This window comes from Necator americanus, chromosome IV, assembly GCF_031761385.1.
Source record: "Necator americanus strain Aroian chromosome IV, whole genome shotgun sequence".
NCBI lineage: Eukaryota > Metazoa > Nematoda > Chromadorea > Rhabditida > Ancylostomatidae > Necator > Necator americanus.
In genome coordinates this window covers 9783335-9799349 of record NC_087374.1, presented here as the reverse complement: position 1 = coordinate 9799349, position 16015 = coordinate 9783335, and the positions used below count along the sequence as shown (strand labels likewise).

The 16015-nt window shown below is 39.8% G+C and overlaps 1 protein-coding gene across 1 annotated transcript; it reads left to right on the top strand.

Moving 5' to 3' along the window:
• Positions 1-291: 291 nt before the first annotated feature.
• On the top strand, positions 292-15400 carry RB195_000792 (uncharacterized protein; the record flags this gene model as incomplete). The annotated part of the gene is made up of 34 exons (XM_064197312.1): positions 292-460; positions 559-686; positions 745-879; positions 941-1087; positions 1192-1276; positions 2312-2454; positions 2921-3013; positions 4610-4684; positions 4878-4986; positions 5043-5158; positions 5214-5358; positions 5417-5493; positions 5562-5708; positions 5887-6000; positions 6922-7049; positions 7189-7329; positions 7383-7509; positions 7727-7845; positions 9555-9723; positions 9806-9941; positions 10062-10226; positions 10491-10697; positions 10788-10972; positions 11323-11494; positions 11558-11676; positions 11730-11791; positions 11855-11940; positions 12378-12514; positions 12612-12681; positions 12874-13017; positions 13090-13232; positions 13655-13783; positions 13866-13960; positions 15304-15400. 34 exons carry the CDS (start codon positions 292-294, stop codon positions 15398-15400), a joined length of 4314 nt encoding a protein of 1437 aa, XP_064053193.1.
• Positions 15401-16015: the final 615 nt, after the last annotated feature.

The window sequence follows — 16015 nt, the reverse complement described above, 5'->3', positions numbered from 1 at the left end:
AGCACTTTTTGAAGATTTTTAACCAGTACTCAATTGTACTACAAAAAAGATTTGTGAGCTATATAGTCAGAGAAACTCTAACGGCTTTCCGTTTAAATTTCCACCTACCTCACGGGGATTTCTGCCCTCCTCTACTCTCATCATAATCGGCTTTTGCTCGTATTTGAACCGCTTTCTTTTTCGCTACACGCTTTTTGGAAAGTTTTCCTCCGTGTTTTTTTCTTTTTCGGTTTGTCGATTTAAACTGCTTATGCTGATATTTCTAATCACGTCGGATTTTTGCAGCCGTGCATGTGGCGGCTGCGCAACCGAACGTTGCGCTTGCTGATCTTATGCGGCCTCTTTGCTGGCGGTCACCAACAAATTCAATCGCAGCAAACGGGAAATATCAATCAGAATCTTGGATCACCGGAAGCAGGGGTACTATTCTCTGGCACAGGAACGAATCTTTATTATGGAGGCTCGTTTTATCTGTTTTTTATTTGTTTTTTTTTTCTTTGGAATAAGTAGATAAATCGGTCATAACCTGCCTATTCCTACGAACTTTTATTTTTTCAGTGAATTTGGTTCCATTCGGTCCAGAAGTAGGTGACCAAGAAGTTATACCGGGTATGCTAACCTCTGGACAAACGATTGATCTCCATATGTATTTTCCTTTTTATGGTGGGCTATATAACTACACAACGGTGGGTTTCTGGTCGTTCGTGAATCGTACCTAGAGAAGAAAGAATTCTCTTTTTTTAGATATCTGTAAATGGTTATATTGGATTCGCTGTTGTGCTTGACCAAGGACCAACAATAAACATTGGTCCGGACGCAACAGATTGGCCTAAGCATCAGGATCCAGCCATGATAGCGCCATATCTTTGTAAACAACAAGTACGAAATACCATACGAGCGTGTTTTCCCAGTTTTAAAGAAAACCGCTAAAAAATTGCAGATTCCGCAAGATATGAATCCAGGAATGCGCTCAGGCGTTTTCTTTCGGCTTATGATGCGACAATCGCTTTTCGGCCGCGGTTCAGGCAGCAACATGAATCTTGGCGGTTCGTATCAGAGCAGCTTCTTCGGACAGGCAGCATCTGCGGTACGGGCTACTTTTAAATTTCTTTTTGTTATATATCAATGTTACGTCCAATTTTTTGCGCAAGCAGTGAACGAGTTAGCCATAGTGAATTCCGTGCTATCTAGGCATGCCAAGGTACTCATGGAGGATATGTTCGGTGCGACCAGAACAGTGACTACTTCCTCGACGAAATGATGCGTTGGTTGCAAGGTAGGTTTCCTCATATATGAGTGGTTTATTTTTATAAATACCACCCACACAACTTTTATCTTGGAAAATTCCCAAAAACATAAGCTGAGTTGCTTTGAGATAGCTTCAGGTCTCTATAAAACCGAGCCCTTATCCGCTTTTCCATGGTCAGACCTCCATATCGCAAGTTCTCATATCTTATCTGGTCTCTCATATCGTAGGGGTGTTATCAGTTGCTTTGTCAAGACAGATCTGCTTCTAAAGGTGCTTGATTTAATAAGAGAAAGAAGAAGTCACCTTTATTTTTAGGCGCTAAGGTAGTTCGCTAGGGTATTTGGGGAAGGGAGGGGAGAGGGAGTTCAGTAGGGCGATCCTTTTGTTCATATCAGTGAAGTCTCTTTCGGAGTGGTAATTTTAAAGTTGTAAAGTTGTAGAACACGAATATAATAACACTAACATACTGTAAGACATAAATTGATTTGATTTGACTGATTTCGATTTTTTTTTCGAGAACCGTCCATCGATTTAATTTAAATGTTGATTGAGTGTCATATTCGATCTTAGCATGTGAAGAAAGCAGTAACGGATGGCTCAGAAATCTAAAAAAAGAAGGTTCTCCAACCACCACCGTACCCATTTTCCGACTCAGCTTTATTTTCTTGTGACCACAAATCCTTCCGTCTTATTTTGCTCCTAGACACTAAACATTCTCTGAACCTATCACTTCTTTATTGCTAACAGATAGTCGCTGAAATCGCTCTATTTTCGGCTACAAACAGGAGCTACCTTTGCATAAGGATGAGAAACCTAATTAATAGTTGTGTGTACCAGTTCTATTAGCGAGAATTTTTGTTTTCCTTTCGGCCGAAGCTGTGTTTAATAAAAATTCATGCGAACAATCAAATTTGCTCATGTCCTGCACGTCCATAGTGGATAATTCTCGCGGTAATTGTGGGAGGACTCTCATTTTAGAGATTAGCAAAGAATCAACTTATTCCATTAGTTTATTTCATTCCATCATAGAACAACATTTTAACGTTTTCTGACCTTTTTCAGAAGGAGTAGCCGGTGCAGCTGCTTTTCGTGCCGATGCCGCTCTAGTCGTCACCTGGTACAACACCGCTTCTGCAATATCCGGCAGAAGTGATATGGATGCTGGTCAGCTCGCCACTTATCAGCTTGTATGGCTCACTGATGAGGTTAACTTTTCGTCACAGTGCAAGCCGTGATTGTTTTCGTCTTCTGCTCGTTTTCAATCAAGCAGGGAGTGAATTTGCACCTCATAAAAAGGAGAAAAACATCTAGATGTTACTCTTTACATTAAATTAAGGTGGTAAAACCTTATGGGGATTTGAGGCTTCTGAGCGGAAATATTAAAAATATACCCTAAATTATAAAATCCAGTTCTACCTTGAGTTCCATTTCTATATCCGGCAGGGATCACTCCTCGTTCCAAATTAATGCCAGTTTCTTCTCCTTAAATGCATCTATAGTGGATTCTAACTTTTTATGAGTTCCCTACGAAAATCCTCCTCCTTTTACCATTGCTCTCTATAGCCGTTTAATTTTTGACCTTACTGCTGATTCTATCAGAATACAATGAATAAATGAGTTCCCGAGGACCTATTCGACTTTCGTGATCCAGACTTCAAGTTCATTCTTCAGGCTGCTCGACTCAGCTACGTGATCTTAAATTACGACAAACTTGGTTTTGATGCAGCTGACTTCAGGGCGAATTCGAGGAGTGGACGATGTCAGGTGAGTGTCACTTACCTTTCTAGCCTGGTAAGCGTAAAGTAGACGGAGCGCTATGTGGATTCTAGTCACCTGACGCGCCATCCGTTTTACCCTTATGACGCTAGTCATGCGGTTCCTTGGTCCGCATGACTCATAACCGACCAGCTGTAGCATGTACGACGTAGAGTTAGTGTGTGGGAATTCGGCTCGTATTTACATAGCTGGCACTAGGATCGAACACTGCACACTATGTCAATAGAAAACAATCGGGTAGATAGAAATAGCTGGGTTGAGAGAATCAGGAGACGATGTGATACACTTCCGATGAGTCATCCAGGTGGAGGACCTGAGAAATCTTAAGAATTCCTAGATGGGGTGCTAGGAATTCTTAAATGCATCACCCCATGAATCTGAGGTGGTACGGATTTCAGGTGGAATATTCGTATACGGCATAGTAGATTATGGAGAGGGTGGTGATTCCGTCCATTTTTTCCTAATTGCCGCAAAAAACGGCCCGGAAAATACGGCGTGTGCGCAAGGCTGGCGCGCTCCAATCGAACTTGTTGTAGAAAGTAGCGCGCCAAAACGCTCTAAGCCGTATCGTCGTCGACCGTTTTTTACGGGAATTAGGAAGAAATAAATGGAATCACCCTTCTCCCCACAATCTACGATCCCGTTTACGAATACTCCACCTAAATCCGTACCACCTCAGATTCGTGGGGTGATGCCTTTAACTGTTATCTGTTAGTTGTAAACACAGTTCTTAATGGGAGTGCTCAAGCACCTCACGAAATCCAAAGCATTTTCCAGAATAGTATGGTTTTTTCGGCTCTTCTTCGAGGTTTAGCTTTCTTACATTCCTACTTTTTTATTTTATAAACATATTCAATAAGTTATTGAAAATCCATATTGGTATCAAGTCGAGATGTGAAACATTATTTACGCGGTCTCACTGAGCTGCTCATTTTCGCATGGATCATTTCTTTTGAGGAATCTCCTTTCCTTCTTAGTAAAAGTGAAGGCTCAGCTTGAGTGCGAAAGCTTAAAGACATCACCCCACGAATCTGAGGTGGTGCAGATTTCAGGTGGAGTATTCGTATACAGGATGGGAGACTACGGAGAGGGGGGTGATTCCGTCCATTCCTTCCTAATTGCCGTAAAAACGGCCCGGAAGATACGGCTTCATTCGTTTTGGCGCACCATTTTGTACAAGAGGTTCGATTGGAGCGCGCCAGTCTTGGGCGGCGATGCATCTTCCGGGCCGTTTTTTACGGCAATTAGCAAGAAATGGACTGAATCACCTCCCTCTCCGTAGTCTCCCATCCCGTATACGAATACTCCACCTGAAATCTGCACTACCTCAGATTCGTGGGGTGATGCCTTTAAAAGGGTCAAACAATTCAAGAACTTGCGAGTTTTCACGCGCGAAGTTAGCACCAACTTCTCGAACTTTGATTCAGCCTCTTTACATTCGTTTGCATGGACATCTTCCTATAATTTTATCTTTGAAGCAATGATATTGCACTTTTCTAATTTTTGTTTGTGAAAATATAAGTTGAATTTGATTATGATACAAGTTGAATTGGTTAGAAGTATTTAAAGTCGTTTCACTTACAGGCCGTTTTCAACGGAGGAAACCACACCGGTCTCGTTCCCGTAGATCCAACTCAAGCATTCAAGAACACTCCCAAGGTAAATCTACAGTTCGTATGGTTCTGTGTTTATAGTCGGCGTCAAGTGTACTCGCCCTAATGACCGCGACGCGTCTAGCGCAGCGCTTAATTGATGCCTATTCTTTCCTAGCAATTTTTTGATGACGTTTTGGTTTTTTCCCTTGATCGTTCATACATTCTATACCTATCGAGTAGATTAATGTGCTTCTAAGGTGCTATCGCAACGATCTGGTGTTCCGCACATGGTTCGAGGTCGTTACATGTTCCGAGTTGATGATGTAGTCCGACCGGCCGGTTGCAGCAACAAAACTGGTGGAACATGTGAGTTCTGATTGCTGGGCTACCGTCTTCCTGCTCAGCACATCCATTATTTTCAGATCCCATGCTGATCTACCCAAATATTGTTAACATGATGGGTGAAATGACTGTGGACGTGAACGCTATCTGTCTGGATCGTGCTCAAACTTATATTCTTATGATAGAACAGCGACAGGTTTCATGCTGCTATAAAATTTCGTGAAGACGTTCATAATCTGCTTATTTTCCAGACTGCTACATGTACAGTTCTGAATCCAGCGATTGCTCGATGCCATCTGCCAAAAATTTACGATTGGGGAACAAAAACAGTGTACTTCCAACCACAAAGTGGTGGTGCCAATGACGAAAAGGCCTTCGTTGGATATATTTACTTTGGTATAGTTAATTTTGCTTGTATGTGGCCCAGCAGGGTTTGTAGCCGATCATTTTGCAGTTCCACCTACTCTGGATCCAATGCGTTTGGACATAGGGAACATCTACGACTGGTTTAAAAATCCGATTCCTTACCAGGTGATAAAATTTGATGTATTTATCGAACAAACCTGATTTTTCACCGAACTAAGGTTTAACCTTCACAGGTAATGCCGCTCACATGGTACCCACGGAATTTCACAAATCCCGACATTGCTACACATTTGGAGTCGGTGAGAGTAAGCGATGATGCCCTGTACAGTGTGCAGTTGGGTCTTTACGTCATCGGGTATAGAGAGTTCAAGGATGATGATGTGAGTGAAGTTTCACAGTTTTTCTTTTACGTTTTTCATTCTACTATTCAGAACTTTGTTTCGCTTTTGTATATTTTTGACCCATTTTTTATCTGTTGAGGTTAATCTTTCACAATTAACCTGGAGCCAACTCCTTCAGAAAGGATCTTTCAGAACAATTGAACAATTTTCGTTACAGATCAAGAAATTCCGTCCAGAACACCGCGTTCTATGTCGTCTTGCTTCATATTCAAACCGAAACACCTACGAATACAGATGGAAACCCCAGGAAGAAAGAATTAATATATACCAGGTACGTATTCCGATGTTGTAATAACCATACTTTAGTTTTTTTTTTAGTTTTAGTTTGTAGTCTTTGCCGGTATAGGTAAAGCAAAGTGAAGAGGAATTGTGCGCTAAGCATTGAAATGCATGAATTGAAGCGGACGCGTCGCGCTTAATCGATTGAACATAATTGTCGCCAACTATAAAAACACACTTTCCAAAAAAAATCATCTTGCGAATAAACAAAAAAGCACAATTTGTAAGAATGTCTTTTGCATAGATATTTATTTTTTGTACATTTCCAGTCTGGTGTTCAAAAAATTATTTTATGTTCTTTTCTTTCTGAAAGGACTTAGGAATGAACTCGAGTGAACTCGTGGTCGAATTGCTCAATTGGAAAGCAGCATAAATTGGAAAAAAAATTACTAGCAACCTCGAAATGTTGGCGGTGTATCTGTTTTCGGATTCCATTGCGGAGATCCAGCATCGTTACTAAACTCCGTTCTCAGTCTCAAATCTCATGGTGACTGACTGGTCAACGAAAGGTGTCCAAGCTCTCTTCCATTCTTACTGGTACTTTCATAGCTGATAGTGTAACAATAAAAAATTCAAAAGTCGAGGAATTCTAAAAATAATTTGAATACGTTAAGGAAAATTAAGGGAAATAATAGGAAAGTTCAGTGTTACACTAAAAACTCCAAATTTCTATCTTTTTTGCATTAAAAACCGCCTACAGTTATAATTCTGAGAATACTAATGGGCAATATTATTGTATCGTGTATTATATTATTATTATTATTATCATATATTTTTGTAGTTTAGTTCCTATATATTTACACATTGCGATTTTCAAAACAAAAAAATCAAATTAAAGTGATCTAATTTTTCGCAGACTGTGGGATTTCGAGCAATCAAAAGTTAAAATGACTTTGAATCACTTTGATTGAAGGTTGAACAATGGTACTTGAATGATTGGCAACGGACCCATGAACTGTACAACTACCGTTTTGGTTACTTAAAACTTGCACCAATCAAACCGAATCAGGTGGAGAACACAGCTCAGACACTGCTTTCAGGGTAAGTATTTTAGTAAGTAGCGATCACACTCATCAAAGCCTCTCCTTACTTACTTATTCTACAAAGTTGGTCTTTGCCTGTTACCTCTGAGAACCCCTTCTTACCATTGGAAGCGTAATTGAAATTTTGCGATTTCCAGCCTTGTCTCCGCGCCAATTTCTCTTCACTGGTTATGGACAACTAATAATCCTGAATTTTCAACAACCACCTATTCACAACAAGACGAGGCCGCCAGAGTGGAGTTTGTTAAGAAGAAATCGCTTGAAATGTGTCATGACTGGTAATTTTTATGGTAGTATTAAAGTTACGTAAGTTAAACGGATATTTTGACAGGTACAACGAAGATGGTGCGCAGTGGAATTTTATCCGTGACACAGAGACGAACTCCTCGTGTCCATGCATAGAAAAACAAGCGATGGCTGATCTCGGTCGATTCATGCCGCATCCGAGATGCTCACAGGTTTGTCTAGGTTTCCCTGGACATAAGACAATGTTCTCCTAAGATACAAAAAGTTCTTTATTTTGCACAGTGTATTACCGTATTAGTATACAGTATTAGTATATAGTTAACAGTACTGTATAGTGCACAGTATTTCATTATAGTATTAGTGGAGCATTTATTCACAACAAACCAAGCATTCTTCCCAATGTTAAAATCCAGATGATTTCCCTTCTAGGCATTCCGTGATATAACGTGCACAGTAGCCATCGGTGCAAGGAATTGTTATATGTCAGCTCAAAACATCTATGGATCGTATGCCGGCTCTGGAAAAGGATTTGAGAGCGAAAATACCGCGTGAGTGCCTCTTTTTTGGACTGATCTTCACATGATCCGTAGGAAAGTTACCGACTGCCTTACAATTTCCTTAATGATGTTTTCTTCTATAGGTTTTTGGGTTCTTTTGTTTAAATCATACTGTTTTCTTTTCAATCACTTTTACTTGGGCAACTGCTAATTTCTTGAATATTTCGCTTCTAACACTATTCTTGACATCATGACGAATACCTTTCACTCATTTATTCACTTATTCATTCATCCATTCACTCACTCGCTCGTTCATTCGATTGTTCACTCTTTCGTGCGTTCATCCAATTTTCTTTCTCCTTTTCCACGAACATCCTTGTGTCTCTGAATTCTCTGAATTCAGCAATCGGAACTAATATTAGTAATTTCTTTTAAACTAGCAAGATTTCCAATTTGTCGGATTTTTTTTTCGGTTACATACCGGATTTTATACATTCATAGTACAAAACGTGTCCAGCCAGGAGACGCGCGTCAACCGCGGCGCACACTTTTTCCCTGCATGACATATAGTCTCTGCTGCACTTACCCCTTTTAAGTTCGCATCGTGCTCACTCGGTTGGACAAATTCGGCAGTACCCTACACATCCATAATCGTTAGTTTTCAAAAATTTCACTGTTCTAATTCTGGTTCCTTAGTGTTAGTGTGCATAATCATTTATTACGCCCTGAAGTGACAAGCAACTCCAATTTACATAGATTTGCATTTCTGGGATTAATTCAAAGAAGGACAATTGAAGAGAAGGCACTGGTGAAACACGATTTATCGCGGACTCCTGCTTTCATTGCTGCGAAAAGTCCAAGCAACCAATCGCTTTGAGTTTAATGCCATGCCCGTGAACGTTTCAAAGACTGCGACTCACAGAACTGACGATGTTGGGATCTTCGATCTCACAGATAGGGGTGTACATAGTTCACGAATATGAGAGTGATCACGGCCTCGTGATCCAGAGAAGAGCGTTTGAAATACCCCTCTGTCACGGGGTGACATCAACGATGCGATTTATTACTGCTAGAACAAAGGCACACCACAACGCATTTACAATTTTGCCGTTGGCGCATCTTTCGCTTCTTATTTGAGTCACAGTAATTGGATCATGGGAAGCGGGCTTCTCGCATTCTACCGTGTTATCTGTTGCATCGTTGGGAAGACCGGAGCACACAAAGGTTTTATGCACTCCTTTTTCTGGAATACCAGAGGAATTGAGCGTGACAGATGAAATACACCTTTCAATTGTGCTGGACATAGAAGAGTTTCTCGTGCCGTTCTTTGCGTTTTCTTCTAGTTTTCGGGTCTTGAGAAAAACTTATCGTGAGACTTTTTCAATTACAAAACTTTTTACCCTGAAGAAGCCACCCTAAAAGCTGTGCTGTCATTCCCTTCACCTCTTAGGTTAGTTCTTTTTTGTTCCAGAACATTCAGTAGATATCAGTTTCTCTTCATTTTTTTCTGTACTCATAAACAGATGTTACTGTATGGACGCTCATACATGCTTTTTTCAAGAAAAAAAAGAATGGTACTGGACAGAATTTGAATTTTGTTTTTTTTTTCTATGTAGTGTAGGGTATAGTCCACTCCGATTCTCAAATTTTGATATTTACATTCTCATTGGTTTCGTTTCTGTTTATAAATCCAAACAAACAAAGAAAAAGGCAAATATGTCATTGAAAACACAAAGAATTATCAATAATCATCATTGCAGGCGTTTCCCAACCCACTACGGTCAAGTGTGCTGTTATGACGATGCCGGACATTTGATGCAAACCAGTTATCAACCCGTTATCAAGGTTACTCCTGAGGTTCCGTACAATCCTGGGTTCCCGATGAGAGCGTACGAATTTGGCACCTCACCTTACATGGGCCAGTATGAGGTGAGGAACTCTCGAGAAACTACCATTCGTTGAATCTTTCCAAACTTTCTTCACAAATTGTCGTTGCAAAAGCAAAATTAAGGTGCCGGGCTTATCCGCGTTCCACAATGACTACATGCCGTACTTTTTATGCTGTAAATTTGCTGATTTCCGTTGTCAAATGTTCTACTGGAGACGACCATCCAGTGGTTGTCAGGAGTATCAGCCACCAGCATACGGTACTTCATTCATTATTACTTTTATTACTTCCGTAGCGCTCGAAAGGAAGTAATAGAAATAATGGAGAAAGAGAAATCCAGAAAAAATTGTCTGACACCAGTGGTAAAGTTGTGATTTAGGAGAAGGCATGGGTGCTGGTACATTTAACACAATCGACAACGACAAGTTTATTTTCAATGAACCCGGGGTATTCAACGTGCTGTACATCCCGCAGACCACTGCCACTCCAGAAGTGAAAGTACAACTGAGACTTGAACGTTATCCGAACAGACGTGTGGACTTCAGTGAGTTTTTTCTGAGGCAACCATAAGATTTTGCATGATACTTTAACCAACCAGTATAACCAAGCAACCTTGTTGTGGCTTAAAATTACATTTCCTTTGAGGATATTCCTCGAAAGATGAGTCAGACGAAGCTTCGCAAAATTGGCTAGAAATTAGCCATACGGCGATAGAAATTCTTTCAGTCCATTTTCCAATCATATTTACTTTTCTCTCCTTTATTTTCTTCCTTCCAAAGATTGAGTAAATAATAATCTTCACGTCCAGGTCTTCTCGGTCATGGAATGGCTCAACAGGATCTTGTCCAACCCACAAACACTACCGTAATCACTGGCGTTGCCCTAGAAGCAACTGGTACCGATCGGGTTCACATCGTTGCTAGGAAGGACACGAGGCGATTCCGCTACAGAACCAGCATCATCGTGGGAAACATCATGCGCTACTTTGATACAATGAGGATTCAGAGGTTTAAAGGTGCGAGAAGCAGAAGTTCTTTGAATCTTCCGGTTGTTTCCTTTAATTCCGTCTTGTATCCTGAGTCATAACAGCACACTCTCTTTCTAGGTGTTTTGATCTACGTGAATAACGTTGAAAGGGGTCAACCTGAGATTTATGTGGTTCTGGAAGAGGCTCAGATTGGCATTCGTGTCAGGGAATCCTACGCCATTGATGTTGATCGTTATTCAAATTATCAAGAAAGCATGGGGTTGTTGAATGTGGCTCTCAGCGTACCACCGCAATACGGAGTGGTAGGTACCATTTTTTTCTCGCTTTTTTTTATTTTGAGCGCGGGTGTAGTGTAGCGATTAGAGGTTCCGCACCCTACATCGATCGATCCTAGGTTCGAATCCGCCTTAGTGCTCACCAAGTATTTCATCTCTCCGGGGTCGATAAATTGGTGCCAGACTTGTCTGGGAGGATAAAAACACTAACTCGACACATCGGCTAGCCACCGCAAGTCACTGTATAGGCCAGATACACGTTCGTAAACCTCTAACGATTCTGAATTGAAGTGAACGTGGGAGACCATCCAAGCGGATTGATTAACGCCAGAAACTTTATCCTTTATTCTTTCCAAGGATAGGAGATTTGAATTTAGCGTCCGGACGGTGACAAAACAAGAGAGATGGAGATGCGACAACGATACAATCTGCCAAGAGTTGCTGGACTAATGAGGCCGTTCCCAGATCAAAGCTCTGCAAGCTTTTTGCAAACTCTGACGCTCAACGATGTAAATTCGGAAACTTACAGACAGCAGATCATTAACATGTGTAAGTACTGGCACGTTTCCCTTTTTTCTTTTCATAAAAACTTCCATCAGCCCTGTTTCTCAGATCGAGTGCAAGGTTCTGGTGAACCAGGATCAGATCAATCGCTGGCCTCCGCAAACCAAGCCGGAATGCCAACAGAGAATATGTTCACCACAAGCAGAGATGAAGACAAAAAGTTTGAAGTTGGTTGAATTGGTCTTTCCATGTTGACTTCTCCCCTCATTTGTTTTTTTAGGTATTCCCAGAAGCATCCATGAAGAGTGGTCCCATTTACAGAGTGGCGCCAAAATATGAATCGTAAATTTTAGGAAAACTTCTGTACTTTCTGTCATAATTATTTTGCAAAAGTCGTCGGTTTAGGGGTCGATATCGATTCCATCCTGTCACAGGTCAAACTCTTAACCAACAGTTACAGACTTGTCGTGATCTACAACAACAAAACATCAGTAAGTGGATATTTTTGGCATTATTACACTCTGTTCAGACCATCATCCTGGGAAAATTTCAAATCTCGAGTTTTTCTCTGATTAGGATGGTTTATTTGGACATTGAGCACTTTCAAAAATTTGTGCAGATTTCTTTTACACTCTGCGGACAAAAACCTCTAAGATTTAAAAATGGTAATGGGTAAAATAATAAATAACTAGATTTCTAAATACAAAGAACACAAACCTCTTGCCCTAGTCTGTATTTTTTGATTTTAGATACATACATAAAAATTCCATCGAAAATTCTTCAATCTCCTAATTGATTTAGCAGTTGCAGCATTATTTGGACATTATTTTTGCTTTCTGACTAAACTAATGAAGTTTAGACTTTTGTAAACTGTGTATTACTGTATTCACGAATAGTACTCAATCAACGCTGGAAATATTCATTTCAGTTAATGTTCAACCGATGCAATCACAGCTGACCGAAGCATACGGTATGTCACAATGTCCAGACAATCCATCAGCTGTTATTTCTGAATGTGGAGATTCCGTTCCATGCCTTTACGATTACACAACACTTAATGCTAAGGTCATTGTTTTCTTTTCAAATTGTTCTTTAAGTCTTTGGGTCATTGCTACTTGTTGTTAAATTTAAAACTCCTCGAAAAAAATACTGGATTCTTCAGGTGCTGGGAGTAAGAGTAAAAGAAGAATGGAATGTATTTACAACGGAACGACAGGATGCTTCACGATTCTGTAAGTCGTTAAAATGCATTCTAAAGTGATTAGAAACACTAAAAATAGATTAATTAGATTACTGTTGATATTGATTATGATTATTAATTAAATTACTACCAGAAAAGTTATATTCTCTTTAGAAAAGTCGTGGACCCATGGGTCAATTCAAGCAGTTGCAAATTTCTCTGGAATTTATTGAATGAATTTCAGATAACAGCTGCGGACCTATTAATATAGAATACCCCGAATATCTTATCAAAACGTCGTCAATGTATTCGGCGTATATGCAAGGAGATGTGGCAAGATTCGAATGTGTTCAATCACATTGGATTAAAGGAGTGCACGAGTACAAATGCAAGTCGTTTATTTATCTTTTTTTTTATAGATAAGCCGTTCCTATTGATTTTCACTTGAAATAGTGTTTAGGCGGAGTTGTTGTGGATTACAATCGACCAAACGAATACCGTTTTGAATGGAACAAAGGCGAACAACCGTGGTGCAGATCACGAGAAAAAGAGAATTTCCTCATTTGGTTAAGTGCAATCTTGGGAACAATCGCTATTATTATGGTAAATTATCCTGCGTTTACCATTATTGATGTCGCATTTCCCTCTTGAAGGCATCACCCCGCGTATCTCAGGTGCTACGGATTTCGGGTGGAGTATTCGTATACGGAATCGTAGATTATGGACAGGTGGGTGATTCCTTCCACTTCTTCCTAATTACCGTAAAAAACGGCCCGGAAGATGCGGTGCGTGCACAAGGCTGGCGCGTCCCAATTGAACTCGTTGTGGAAAATAGCGCAGCGGAACGCTCGAAGCCGTACATATCTTCCGGACCGTTTTCAATGGCAATTAGGAAGAAATGAACGGAATCACTCTTCTCCCAATAATCTACGACCCCGTATATATACTTACTACTTACTGAATATTCCACCGGAAATCCGTACCACCCCAGATTCGTGGAGTGATGCCTTTAACTCTTTATTCAGGCTATAATCTTCATATTCCTCTGTTGTTGGTGTGTGAAACAACAAAAGAGAGAGGAAAAACGAGTAGCATATGGTAACGGCGTTAGTAGTCGGTCCACTTCATTTAGCAGGCAGAAGTTCGGTGCACCGGTTCGTCTTTTCTCATTACTTGCATGTACTGTATATGCCTTTGGGGTAATTTTCATCTTCAAAAAAGCTTCTCTCATTCCAGTCCTTTGAAACCGAACCATTGCAAGAAAAACCACGTTATGCTGATATCCTACCTCGAGACGGCTATCGGGAGCCGTCACCTACTCGAGGGTTCAAGTAAGCATATTTTTTTGCAAGCATGAAAAGCAAATATTCTTGGCTATTGGAACTTATGGATACTGTGTTCTCGGAGTGTTAACAGAAAATCGTTTCCACATTTTCCATACTATTTTGTTGTGTTCCAGTTGAAAAACACGTTGATCACCAGTCAGTACTTTTGTGAGTAATGCCTTTCCTCTCTCATTGAGGATTGATGGGAAGATTTTTCTAGAATTTTCACGAACTTTTATTTAAAAAGAGCATGAATGCATGAATTTACTTTCATTGTTAGCGTTCATTAACGTTGCCTCCACCTTTCTTAGTCAAGTCTAAATTGAACCTAAATCCTTCAAAGCTCAAAAATGGGATGCTCTGTAAAAGGCCTATACTGGGTCGATACAGAATTATTGTGGGTTTTTCAATTAAAAGAATTGATATCTGGGTGAAATTTCTGGTAGAGACACTGAAAACCACCGAGGGGTTGACTGTGGATTGTAGGGAATGAAGGAGCGTATATTTTGCAACAATAGAAGAAGCAAATTTGCTGAAATGTTTGGAAATATTAGTATTGAGATATTTTCCTTTTCAATCTATTCTGCTTCTATTCTAAAATCTATGAAATCTCTTTTTATATTAGTAAAAGCAAACAATAAAACAAAAAAGAGAAGAATCATGTATATAGTTCGAGAGAGAAACGACGAAAAAAAGCGAAAATATCAACATTTCGTTCCCACAATGTGGTAGTGGGACGACTCAGCTTCAACAACTTGTTGGATCAAATTTTTGCAAAAGAGTAATGTACTTCTAAAAGATGAAGAATTCAATTGTTTGTACTTTTCAGTAGTTTAAAAATGGATTTAATTGAATTTAATGCCCAAAAAGCTCAGATTCTATGCACATTGCTAATAGAGTAATTTCGTGATAAGAGGACCAAGAGAAATATTTTAGGTAGTTTTTTCTCAGGGGAAAAGGTTTACCCTACAAAATAATCGTACCACTGTTTTGTGCACCCTCCTGCTTTTTGTACACTCCCTTGCGGCCTCTTCCCTTTACGACCGGAAACTACCCACCTACGCTTGACCCTGTTCTCAGGGTTAGGAATTCAACATCTTTTTTGGGAGTTACCTGGAGGCTTAATAAGAGCATTTCAGTACGACTACAGTAGTCTTTGTAAGAGTAGGTAGTCTGAGTAAGAGGAAATTAAAAAAAAGAATCTCAATGAAGAACAAAGTGCACGTCAGTATATAACACTTTGAAGGTATACGGCGTACGTAAAGAAATATTCCACGTCCATCTTGTAAGCAAAATATTTATTTCGAAAATCAAAAAAAAATCTTCACCTATAAATATTCCATTCGCAGGGTAGACGATCGTGGTGGGATGCCATCTCACCTTTCAACTCCGGAGTCTTTCATGGGGCCCTCAAGTAAATTACAAGGATTTAACACCTCCGTGTAGGCTAATTCCCATTTATTGCCCAGTCTCTTATAATATCCCATTGTGTTTTGACTGATTGTTGTTTTTTGGTTGCATTCCCACATTGATTTTGTACCTCATCACCGCTCGTGCCTAATTTTGTTTGGCTGCGTTTCTTTCGCATTTTGTTCTCACATATCATCTCTACTTACTGCTATGGCTATTTATCACTTTCACTCATGTACATTGCCATGACTGATGATTGTTTTTGAATGTGATACATTTTAAAAAATGAAACTTTACGAATGAAAAGTATGATTTATCTCCTGTGCTTTCGTTACAATCAGTTGTTGTTAATATCTCTGCGTTTATTCCAACTTCAAGTGAATTCGTGAATTCTACTGCTCTTAGTATTACTGCCTCACTTGGAACGTAACCTGCAGATATTGTTGTATCAGTGAAAAGGAATGTTGCTTTCTTCTGCAAAACAAATGCTGTACTTATCCCGGCAGCCCTTTTTTCAAATACATACAATATCAAATAATAAGAAAAAATAATACATTTGAATACATGTTATATTATATTTGAATTTATTTGAATAGTTCCAGTGCGCGATAATTGATAGAGTGAGATAAGACACTATCACAGCACAGTAGC